Source organism: Notothenia coriiceps, unplaced genomic scaffold (genome assembly GCF_000735185.1).
Source record: "Notothenia coriiceps isolate Sejong01 unplaced genomic scaffold, NC01 NC01_scaffold00018949, whole genome shotgun sequence".
Taxonomy (NCBI): domain Eukaryota; kingdom Metazoa; phylum Chordata; class Actinopteri; order Perciformes; family Nototheniidae; genus Notothenia; species Notothenia coriiceps.
In genome coordinates, this window is record NW_011351650.1 from 78,319 (window position 1) to 90,228 (window position 11,910).

An 11,910-nucleotide genomic window follows, 5' to 3' on the forward strand; every position below is an offset into this window, starting at 1 on the left:
GGGGGGGGGGGGGCTGTGTGAGTAATTTGGTTAGGGGGGAAGGGAGAAAGGTTGCCCCCACCCCAATTTAGCTGGTGTTATTTGATGGAAGTGACAATGCATTGTGTGAGTCAAACATTAGATCCACTAAAAAATGTTGCAACAGGGAGTAAATAGTTTGAAGCCTCAAAGATAAGGACATGGCAACATCAGTTAAAGTTGAGTAAAAGCTTTTTTGGAGATGCTTCATACTGCTGAATGTTTTATGTGGTTACACTACTATTTAGACAAAGGCTCTTTTTGTCTTGTTTAGCCTTCCTGTGCGTCTCGCTTACTACAACCTTCATAAATCAAAATTCAATACAGAAATGTCCTGTTGCAGCCTTAACAACTTATTTTCTTGATTGTTCTCTTATTCTTTGATTCTATAAAAAGTTGTGAAACTTGCTCATTATAACTTCTTTAGAGCCCCAAGTGCTTCTTTCAATTGCTTGCATGTCTAACCACCAATCCAAAACATAAAGAAGTTTCATTTAATGTCATGTCTGACAAAACAAGCGTAAAATCTTCAAATCTTTATGTTTGAGCAGAATGAAAGTACATTTTATGGTATTTTTGCTTGAGGTAACCAAAGTGATAACACTAAATGCCAAATTAATGTAATAAACAAATCAATGCAGCTTTAGGTTATTTGTGAATGTATATTATTCATGCATTTCTCCCTGGCATTTGAAGCATTTAAATATGTGTTATACATTTTAAAAAAGAATTTGCATTTCGTTGTTTTGTACTTTGAGATGCAAAAGAAGTATGTCTGTATGTTTAGGAGGTCCAAAGAGATACAATTATTTTGATTATTCATTATTATTTCACAAATGTTAAGAGTTAAGGCAAATAACTGAATTTACATAGCAGAACCTTTTACTTCTTTCATAAATCAGTCAATCTAGTAATGTCACATATAACCGGCATATATCAGTCAAAAGGGGCATTGTTCTGCAGAACAAGTACAGTTTGCTTTTTTTACTTCTGTTCAATACATTTTTAATGCAGAATTTATAATGAAGGACTTTTAATGTTGTTTTTGTTTTGACATTTGTTGTCCTGCGACTGAAGTAAAGGAAATAGTATTTCTTCCAACCACTGGCAGCAGTCTGGCTCTCCTATGACCTCCTGAGCCGGTGACCGTCCAGTGAACTCACATTGACCCAAAACTGACCGGCCCGTCCCAAACACAGACCACCACAACGTCACGATCTGCTCCGTGCACAGCACCCTGTTTACTGCTGAGTTTACTCCTGCCAGAGAAACTCCCCATAAAAACTCACACTTTATAGGTTGTTTAACTTATACTTTAACTTCCCCTCTTTGGCACAAATAATCAGTGTGTAAAGCAATTCAGAAATAGGTTGTGAAACAATATAATGTTGTTCTACTATGAAGAAATATCTTCTTGTATTGCATCTGTGTTTGAACTGTATCTAACTTATTTGCAATGGAGACCGACATGGTTGTAGTTATTAAAATAACATTAATAAACTCAAACCATTTATTATTTCTGCTTAAATTGTTAAATAGGGGGTTGAAATAAAAATGTTAAAGTAAAAGGTAAGGACCTTCATACATGATTAGAGGAAATACTAACATTTCCAGTACACATTAAAGCATACATAAATTGTTGGAGAAAATGTGATATGTGGGCAGCAAGACACAAAGGAGGTCATGAATCAAATATACTTTATTAAACCTAATTTCTTATAATTTTGTTTGATTTGTACCTGTTTTTGAGGCGATTTATGGTCTTGCAGCTCCTGTGTGTCATTGAGGTTGCTTCAAAAGCAAACCTAAATTCTACCTTAACTTTTAGCCTTTATTTGGATTAAAGTATATTTGTTCATTTAAATGTTGCTTTATGGCCATCATTTAATTATTTAACTATTCCTTTCATTGCATAATTGCTGCAATTTGATGTATCCCCTCTTATGTCTATCACTTGTCATCGTATATTATCTTTGACAGTTTTTTTAATTTATTTTTACAATATTTTTTTTTTTTGTGTGCATTACTTTTAATGAATTGCAATACTTTGTATGAAATGTGCCATACAGAGATTGCAGTAGATTTATCTATGTCTGTATGTAAGCTATAAGATCAGTGCAGCCTGATGTTTTCAATTGCTATTCCAATGGGGAACACTATTGTTATAAATAAATATCCATATGCAACCCAGCAAGACTGATTACCAAAATGTAACATTTGTATGATCCATATACCTGTTGATAATATGTTTTGGATTTTCAGCTTTTTTTACATTTGTACACTTAACCACTTTGTACTGCAACTACTGCAGAATATGTTCCCTCAGGATAAATGAAATGTCCATCTTATTTTATCTTATCTTAGCACAACAACTGACCTTTAATGTAAGTAACAGACCACAGTCACATAATCACTTGAATATTCAGTCGAAAATGAATAGATGCAGGACAAATATTTAGTTATTAGATGAAGTCTTATAAAGAGTAAACGTATGTGTGGCAAAAATAATAGCACTATAATAGCATTTTTGAGGGCTCAAAATATAGGCAAGCACACATTGTGCAAACCCTCCTGTGAACCCAAACCCAAATATATGAAAACAGATTTTGGTTAACATTGCAAAAAAAATGGGACATGGTAACATGATATTTTAAGAGGCCATATATACAAACCCGTTTTTTCTCATACTGATGTTCTGAACAATCTGTGCTATTGTATTAGCTGTAAAGTGTCTCTACTGTAGGCTATTTTTATTATATGAACAGCACTTTGGCTCGACCACAATTTTTTATAAATGTGCTATATAAGCAAAACTTATATTCAGCAACACATCACGGTTTTAAATGTTGACATCAGTTTTCACCTACATTGGGAGCACCGGTGCTGCTGCCAGTCCGCCTCGATCAGCTCCGGGAAGAAGGCTGCCAAATCTGGCTCCTGCTCCTGCAGCATGCACGATGCAGGGCTGGGGGTGGAGGAGGTGTACAAGTCCATGATTTCTCCGGGACCGAAAGCTTGAAATTCCACATAGTCAAACATGATCTGGTTTCAGTCTCCTCGACGATCCGCGTGGAAATGTTGTCCGCATGTGCAATCCTAAACAGCAGCGCGGGCTTTTTCCCTTCCTATTTGGAGTTCGATGCAAACGTTGTTTTAAGAGTAAAACATGCCTGTGTTGCTTTCAAAGGGGCGTGTGAGCGCTCAGAAACAAGACCTATATTTCCCACACACAGTGTTTGCATGTTGCACCGGAGAACACATCCAGATCTGGCGGCTGTTTAGCATAACAAAGTTAGTCCCGGGACTTCTTTCCTCTTATCTCTTTTTCTTTATTGACGAATGTCTCAACTCAACCTGCTTCATACTAGTTATGTCAGAGCGAGCGATGGTGTTACCTAATGTATGCAAGTGAACTCTCCATGAACCTCCTCCGCTGCTGCTGACCTTCAAATGACCCAGCCGCTGTCTGACATCACCAGGCGGCTGGAAACTAGTACTTTGAAGTCCTGTACTCAAGTAAAAGTATTACTACTGTAGTAGGATCTTACCTCCATCAGAGATGCACGTTAGAAGTATCACATTTTATGCAGAAGAAACAGAAATATCATATTTTTGTTCGATGTAGTCTTTGTTGTAAAAAATGTGGCGACTACATTACCCAGAATGCAACATGACTGTCGACGGTTAAAAATTCGGTGTGTTATACCAGTAGCAAACATTGAAATATTGTTTATAACTAACCACAATATCAAAATTGAGTGTAGAAATGTATTTACCCCACGTTTTGAATATCTTATTTATATAATTGAATTCAGTGTTAACGTACTGGATATAGTAAATGTAAATTCAAGCCCCCATTTCACTGGATTTGTATGTAAATTTATAGACTATAATTAACACTTCCAAGCCTTTAAACACCCAAAAAGTAATACAACTGTCAAACTGTTCTGCAAGATATTTTAAGAACAATAAGGTATGTGTTTCTCTCTTAAGTTTTTTACAAATATTTGTACATGTTTTATCTAATGAACTTTTTTTTCATTAAAGTGAAATCTTAAACAACCATTTCCATAAAATGCTCTAAATCATTTATTGTTAGTGCTAAATTATTAACAGCTGGTCTATGCTTAACATCCACGATGATTTCTGATAAATTATGACATGCACATCTACATATTGAGCAGATCATAAAGTATACATATTTCTTATCTTTCCTATGATACAATATGCTACTTTCAACCTCAAGAGTGGTTTTCTTCTGAGTTTCTGAGAAATGTACATTTTGTAAAGATTAGAAAGGAAGGGATATTTTTCCAATCTACGTATGAGCTGTTGGATGTGCCTTAAATGTATGAGATGATATCATCCCTCTTCAGTTTACATTTCAGATGAGTATTATTTGATATTTACAAATGACTCTGTAAAAAATATATACAAAATGTTAAAAAATATTGAACAATAAATGAAGTAGCCTACTCTTTCTCGCTCCCTCAATATCACCCAAATGCAGTAAGTAGTATAATTACAGTGGAGAACATTCAGGCTTTTAGCTCTGGATTCATGTTTTGCCATAAAGGGACGCTTGTCTGTTTCAAATAAAGGGCATCAAAGCAAAGCAGATTAACACTGATGTTCCAGTATTGGCATTTCAAGATTGAAACCATGTGGCCTTTTACAAAATCAATACTTTTTAGGCTCTGTTTCTCTTCATTTACGTCCACTTCCATTCCTGATCCTTGACTTTAAGTGAGAAATATTTGCAGCTTGGAGGATCCATGATTAAATCTACTGGGAGATAAAGTAGGTCAGCTGCAAGATGGGTTGGTGGGTGGGGGGAAGGAAATCTGTTCCACTTACAAATAATAGACCTAATTTACCGCATTCATCAACTGAAAATGACTGAAAACAACTTCCCTGCCCTAAAAAGCTTAAATAAGACAGAAAAACATAGAATAATTTAATGCATTGTTTAAAAAGTATGAATTAAAACGAAACCGAGTGTTGGAGCCGGGTGGTGCAAAAGAAGAAAGCTATTTTGTTAGAAAATATAAATACACTTGATCTCTTTCAATGCCACTGCTAACCCCATTGAGGCATGGAGGCAGCACAGATCCAATGTTAAAGGAGGCTAATTACTCCCAGTATCTCCCACACTCCAGGGAGGCGAGGTCATCCAGAGGACAGGCATGTGAAACATTCCTGCAGCCTGCTGCTGGACCTCCCTCCCAGCTCAGTCTTCCCCTGCCCTCCTTTCTCCTCCTTCATCCATCCTCCCCCGGCTCCTCATCCTCCTCCTCTTCCCTCGGTCCTATTTAGAATCGCTTACATTTTGTTGTTGTTGCTGGCTCTCTATCTTGATCGTTCTTTTGAGGGTTCACACTGTCACTTGTTTGCATTTTTTGGTAAAGGTTCATATATTCAGCCATTCATCAATAATTGTTTGTGACTGAAGGTCAGGATTGAGGATTAGGATGTGCGGCTGTGCTTAGGCAGAGTTTTGCTTTGAAGTACTGCTAATGTCAGAAAGCTGATGTGCTCACAATGACAATGCTACGTCCTGACAATTAATCAGATGTAATGATGGGTTGTACCAAAAGTACCTCGTGATTATTATTATTATTACCAAACTCCATTTGGATTAGCAGCAGAAGTGGCAGATTTGAGAGATGTATTAAGTCTGACTGAAATTGGGGTTTTATTTACTTGTTTTTTGTATTGTTTTTACGTCATGTGAGAGTGTTCAGTCTGTGGCTTTAAGGTTTTATTGTCTAGTGTTTCACATTTTTGTATTTCCTGTCAGTTTTTTCTCAATGTGTCTATGCTGTTTTAATATATTAATTGATGTACAGCACTTTTGTCAACTCTGTTGTTTTTAAATGTGCAATAGAAATAAAGTTAGATTGGATTGGATTGACTGCCCTGTATACCGTGGCGTATATGCTATGATTGATAGCTATTCAGTCGTCATTCATGACACCTTTTGTCTTTTGAAATTAAATATATATTATTTGAAACCACTCAAGCATGTAAGCATTGTAGACGTTGAAAATGGGTACATTTCACATTTTGAAATGCCTACTTTTAAATTTGAAGCATCGGTAGCTTTTACCTTTTTTTGGCACTGACATTAGGAACTGTTATGGTTGACAGTAGTTCTGGCATTAGTTTTGTCATAGTGGACCTGTCACAACAAGTTGGACAGTTTGGAAGTGCACACTTTGATCCATTGATGGCACCAGATGAACAATTAGAGGATGTCAAAAGTCACAAGGGTTTATCCAACAAGGACCATAAATGCCTCTACCAAGTTGCGTACTAATTATACTTTAGTTGTGAAGATATTGCAACAAACCTTCTTCTGCATTTTCAGAAGATTTTATGACAATTGATTCAGTATAATGTAATAAAATGTACTATAATACGTTACAAATATTACCCTAACTCTAAAACATTAAGAAATGTTCACTTTATAGTATCATTGTTATTTTTGAAGTTTCCGTTCTGATGTGCAGTCAAAAACACAAAACCCCACAATCACAAACCACATCTTGGGTTTGTTAAAGGTCTAAAAATCCTTTTCAGCTGTTCCCCCTTTTTGTGCATTTCCCAGTATTTTGTCTAAATATGGCGTTGCACCAAATGGTGAGAAGGAACAGAAAGACCTACTACCTAACAGCCATCCTTTTGATTCTTTACAACCAGTTGTAAACCTCCACTTGGAGCCTGGCATATATGGAGGGGTTATTTACTAGTGCAATATATCTCTTTATTTTCACTGACACACGAACAGCATTAGGACTGAACAGGTTTAAAATGACTCAGTAAGTCAAACTCCTCTTTGAAGTGTTCTAAAGGATGTCATCTGGCCGTTTAAACAACTGAAAATCAAGACAACTCTTGCTGATTGATGAATGGTTACTATGATTTTTTATTTGACTCTCCTGGGGTTAATAAGATTGTTGGTAGTTACATTCTCTGGCCTTTAGCTAATATGTAACTCATTTCTGACTGGCCTAACCAGTGACATTGGCTTGAATGAAAATGTAAAAACTGATTCATCCTTAATTCATTTTTTTACCTACAGTATAATGGATTAATCAACACACTCAATTATTTTGTTGATTAATGCATGCTTACTGTAGACACAAACATTACATCTACACTGAGGTAAAGCCAGAAAACATTTGCTTGACAAAACAAATAGTGTACTGGTGAACAAGTAAAGAAACATTTTGGATGTTATACCAACTTTCGCAAATAAATGTTTAAATAAAAGCTGTGACAAAGCTATTTTTCTTAAAAGATCACTCTGTTGGTCACTTGATACAATGCAAAAGAGAGTGCTGATCATTTGCAATGTTTTCCATGAAGGGTCTTCAAGGCTTTCAGATTTGCAAATGTTTAATTTGCGTTTTTAGGACACAGCACGGCATTGAAGTGAAGCTTTGGTGACTGGATATTAATCACAGAAAAACTGGCTATATTGCATTTAAATATGCCTCTAGGGTTTTCAAAAGCATCGTTGGAAATATAGCTCATCACTGGGTCATTATTAGAAGAAACACAGCATTCATCTCCGTAAATTGCATAAAGTTGGACAAACTTACCTTTGCCTTTAATTGTTTATTTGACTATGCAAATTATGAATTTATCATAAGGTCACCTTGTTTGGCAACTGACAAGAAAAAGCACAAATTACCTAATTAAGTACACAACAGAAAGTCACAAAAGAAAGCTAATGTAAGTAATTTTATATAAGAGAATATACTACCTGAAAAGTAAATGAAAATAGAATAAGAGCACAGTAAATACCAGTATAAATAAACAGAGTTTAAAGTGGATATTGCAGCTACATTAAGATCACTCTGACATCGAAGACTAAGCAATAAAATGGACAATGTAAGTGTTCTTTATCCAAGTGCTCAAGCCGGATGTGAAGAATGGCATTATTGTTCACATAACAAGACATCTGTTCAGTTGAGCCATGAGTTTAAAGAGTAACTCAACACCCCTGATAATATTTTCTTTATTTATCTGAAACAGAAACCGGCTTTCAACCAAACATTGCTTTTCAACAGTGTGAAGTTACTCTCAAAATGTGCAAGATGTTGCATGTACATTCATAAAATATTTCACAAGCTTGCCATGTATTCTGGTATTTTGTCATTTTCTCTGCTCAACATTTAGCCGTATATTGAGTTTGGTATGCAGAGTGCACTGTGATTGAAAATTACAAAATGCTTTGATTTGAGTAATTGATCTATTGGTTAACAAAATCATCTACATACATCATTATGGCTACAGGCATTCATTCTACTATTGGCAACGTCTAGATAAACACCAACACATCAATCAATCAATTAAAAAGAGCAAATCATCAATTTACTTCATCAGTATCTTCCCCTGATTTCACGGGTTGACTCTTCCAGCGCAGGGTCAAGTCAGCCGGTATCTTGTCCCTGAGAATTTCACGTAGCTGAAAAATAAAAGTTATAGTAAATCAATGTCAAATCGAACACTAGCAGAATAAGTTGTATTGACTCTTATCCTTTTCCTTCCATAGTATATTTTTGGTTGCCAAGCCATTGTTCCGAGGGTCCACTATTCCAAAACCAAAATAGTCCAAAAATATCACATTGGGCCAAAAGCCCATTTATCTGGCAAATGCCCCAAATTCCAAAGACCTGTTGCTCTGGAAACACACTCACTCCATGCACATGGCCAATTATTAAGCAGAACTACCTCATTGGACCATTAAAATGTTTTTCATACTGCGACTAAAACAAATACTGCCCTAATCTGCCTCTGATTGGCTTGCCCTTTCACTAACCCCAACTATTCTTACCCCTGATACCTTATCCTGACCAAACCAACCAGGCAAGGCAACAAGTACCTACCAATCCACCAACAATATTGGGAAGATCTCATGACATAATTCTGCTTAATATTAAACCAGGTGCTTCTGTTTGATGCAGGGGAATGTGTATTCAGGACAACTGGCACTTGTTTTCCCTGTTGAGCTTTCCGTCAAATTTGACTTTTTGTTTTCTTCTGATGCCTACGGTATTAATTCTGAGGTCTGATGCTCAGGTGTCATAGTCCAGTCTTGAAGTTTTGAAGCATGTTCAATTCATCCTTAGATCTAATCTATGTCTGAAGTTTGGTCACACTCTTTTTTTCACAAGAGATAAGAGAACGAGAATATGGGTGGGAGCTTTACCTGCTGTAGGACTTGTTGATTAGTAGCTGGATCTGAAAGGTCAGCATCAGTCTGAATCTTCACCCTCAACATCGTGATCTTCACCCCTCCAACTGAACAGTCAAACAAACACCAAATATGTTTGCATTGCAAGAAAAAAAAGGCAGATTTAGTATTTCTGAGATGTATTACGTTTATCACCTTGGCACCAGAAGGGATGCTCCGTGTAACAATCAACATCGTTCCACGTTTGGCCTCGTTCGTCAGCTACACAGTACTGGTTACCAAAATAGTTATTTGGTTGACCACTCCTCCAGTTTCTAAAGGAGCTGTTGCTGTTGTCCGACCACCTCCAAAGCACTCTGTACAGGCCAATCCACACAGAATGTTCTGACGTAATTGACAACATATCTGTGTTTTCTTGAGCGTTCTCAATCATAGCCAGGTCTGTGTGGTGTGCTCTGCAGTAGGTCTGGGCATCCTCCCATGCACGAGCTTGGGTGTCATATAAAGTATATGTTTTCTCGCCTGCAGGAAGTGTATCTACAATAGAAAAAAAGTTAGTTGTTATTGTTTCAAGGTTTTTCTTTTTTATAAGGTATGTGGTTAGCAAAAGCTTAGGAGATTTTAATGTTTGGTTTTTCGACATAACATAGTCAGTAATTAGCCTACTTTGAATGTGTCATAAAAATGGCTGTTGCAACAAGTTTCTAACAGTAATGTAGCCTCAGTTAGCTATTCACTTGTATGTAAGTCATAAAGTGGTGTAGAAATTATCTTGCTGAACAAAAACATAAATAATTGTACACCACAGAACTGATTTTCTGAAATATTTAAAAGTCCTTTTTTTCCCCAAGTAATGCTAACTTCCAGGTAATTCCTGCATCACTCTATACAGTAGGCCTAAAGGAAAGTTCTGATCAAACAGTCTGACAACTTTAAGTTCTTCCCTCTAGTTCTCAGAGTCCAAACTTATTTTGTTCTTACCGTCGTAACAAACAAAATATAGTTCCTTGTGACAGGCGTCATCAATCCATTTTCCTTCAGCGTTCCCATACACACAGGCCCGGGGGTGGTGATAATGATTTGGCCGACCTGTTCGCCAGTTTTGGTAGCCAGTTTTGCTTGTTTCACCTGTTGAGGACCATCTCCAGGAGTTTGCATCATTACCCATAATTCCCTTCCAAGATTGTGGATCATCAGACAGTCCAATCCAAGCAAATTGGTGCTGACTAGGTCTGTTTACCCTACGAATGTCAGCCATGCTTTCAAAGGTTGCCAGGTCGGAGTATTTCTCTCTGCAGTAGTGCCGAGCGCTGGTCCAGTTCATCAACAGGTTGACATAGTGGTACTCACGAATAACAAGAGGGCCATGAGAGTGTGAGGGCACGTGACCAAATCCTGAGGTTTTGTGACAGAGGGAACATTTGGCTGTGAATGATCAGAAATCATGTTTGGAACTTTTGATCTAAATTACTTGAAAAGGGGTTTTAATTTAAGGGTAACATTTCCAAATGTTTTGAAATAATGTTTACGTTGTGTTGCCAGCGAGATACCGCTACCTACGACTTCACATGCCATTGTGAATAATCCTTTCACAGGCCTATATTTCTTAGCTTTTGAATTCAATGGAAAACAATTAACTGTTATATTGTGCTAACTGGAAACCATAAACTGTCACCATGAAATTATATAAAGATAGTGTAAGTCTTACCAAAAATGACGAAAATCAAAAGCACTTTAGCATCCATTTCTGATTTCACTGAAAACAACCAAAAATGACAGCAAAATAAATAGTAAGAGTAACATTTGTTAAATGTTGAGTATGTTTGAATATAGCTTTAGGCTTGGTACAATATTTATAAAATAGTCGGTAGCAAACATTTTCAAAATTGATATAGATATAAAATGTCATAATGCCATGATACAAATAATCATAATAATATCTATGTCAAATAGAAGATATACTCACATGTAAAAACAAACTTGGAATCACAATGGGTCCAAATGTCTGCCCACCTCTTTGAGAAGTATCCTGTGCAGTGATCATAGGCTGTGATGGCTGTGATGCAGGGAAATATTTAAATATCCAAACAAGCAATACGTCATATGTCTCCTTGGTACGGTGGCCGGCAGGTGCAAATGCTGAACAACGGCCAAAAACGCATACATAAGCAGGAAACACCTGCAAATAATGAAATGAAAACAAATAAACCCTGAAAACAAATACAACAAAAAAACGCTGCATTTACAGAAATTATGCAAACTAAATACAACACACAAACCCCGAAAACAAACGCAACAGAAAAACGCTACAAACCCAAAAGCACACACAAACCCCAAAACACACAGTGCTCCAGGCCTCTAGGGGGCGCATTACGTGGAACAGATTGGTGTGTGACCAGACATAGAGAGNCAAAAATAAGTAAAAAAATATAACATACCGGAAGTGCTCCGCCTCCAGGCCTCTAGGGGGCGCGTTACGTGGAACAGATTGATGTCTGACCAGACAGAGAGAACGAACGAGAGTGATGGAAATTGAAGCCGGAGGAAAGAAAGTTGAATGAAGTGGACAAAGTCGATATATAAGAAGGTAAGTTTTGTTTTGCTTTCAAAGCTCGCCAGGTCAGTGTATTTAACTCTGCAGTAGTGGTGAGCCTCTTCCCAGGTCTTCGGCAGGTTGACATAGTGGA

The 11,910-nt window shown here is 36.9% G+C and overlaps 2 protein-coding genes across 3 annotated transcripts in view; both read right to left on the minus strand.

The window, feature by feature from the left end:
• LOC104951326 (retinoic acid receptor beta) overlaps window positions 1-3,430 on the minus strand; it is a 17,625-nt gene extending 14,195 nt beyond the window's left edge. Inside the window, exon 1 of one of the 2 annotated variants that reach the window (XM_010777960.1) lies at window positions 2,886-3,430. In XM_010777960.1, the coding sequence (XP_010776262.1) occupies window positions 2,886-3,057 (172 nt within the window). In that variant the 5' untranslated portion in view covers window positions 3,058-3,430. The remainder of the gene's footprint in view (window positions 1-2,885) is intronic. The other variant, XM_010777959.1, reaches the window with a different exon arrangement.
• A 4,583-nt stretch (window positions 3,431-8,013) lies between these two features.
• LOC104951328 (macrophage mannose receptor 1-like) lies at window positions 8,014-11,286 on the minus strand. Its single transcript, XM_010777961.1, has 6 exons — window positions 11,190-11,286; window positions 10,932-10,979; window positions 10,205-10,618; window positions 9,419-9,760; window positions 9,239-9,330; window positions 8,014-8,494 (listed from the first exon to the last, which is right to left on the minus strand). The coding sequence occupies exons 2-6, from the start codon at window positions 10,966-10,968 to the stop codon at window positions 8,396-8,398; spliced, it is 984 nt and encodes a 327-aa protein (XP_010776263.1). The 5' UTR covers window positions 10,969-10,979; window positions 11,190-11,286; the 3' UTR covers window positions 8,014-8,395.
• Window positions 11,287-11,910: the final 624 nt, after the last annotated feature.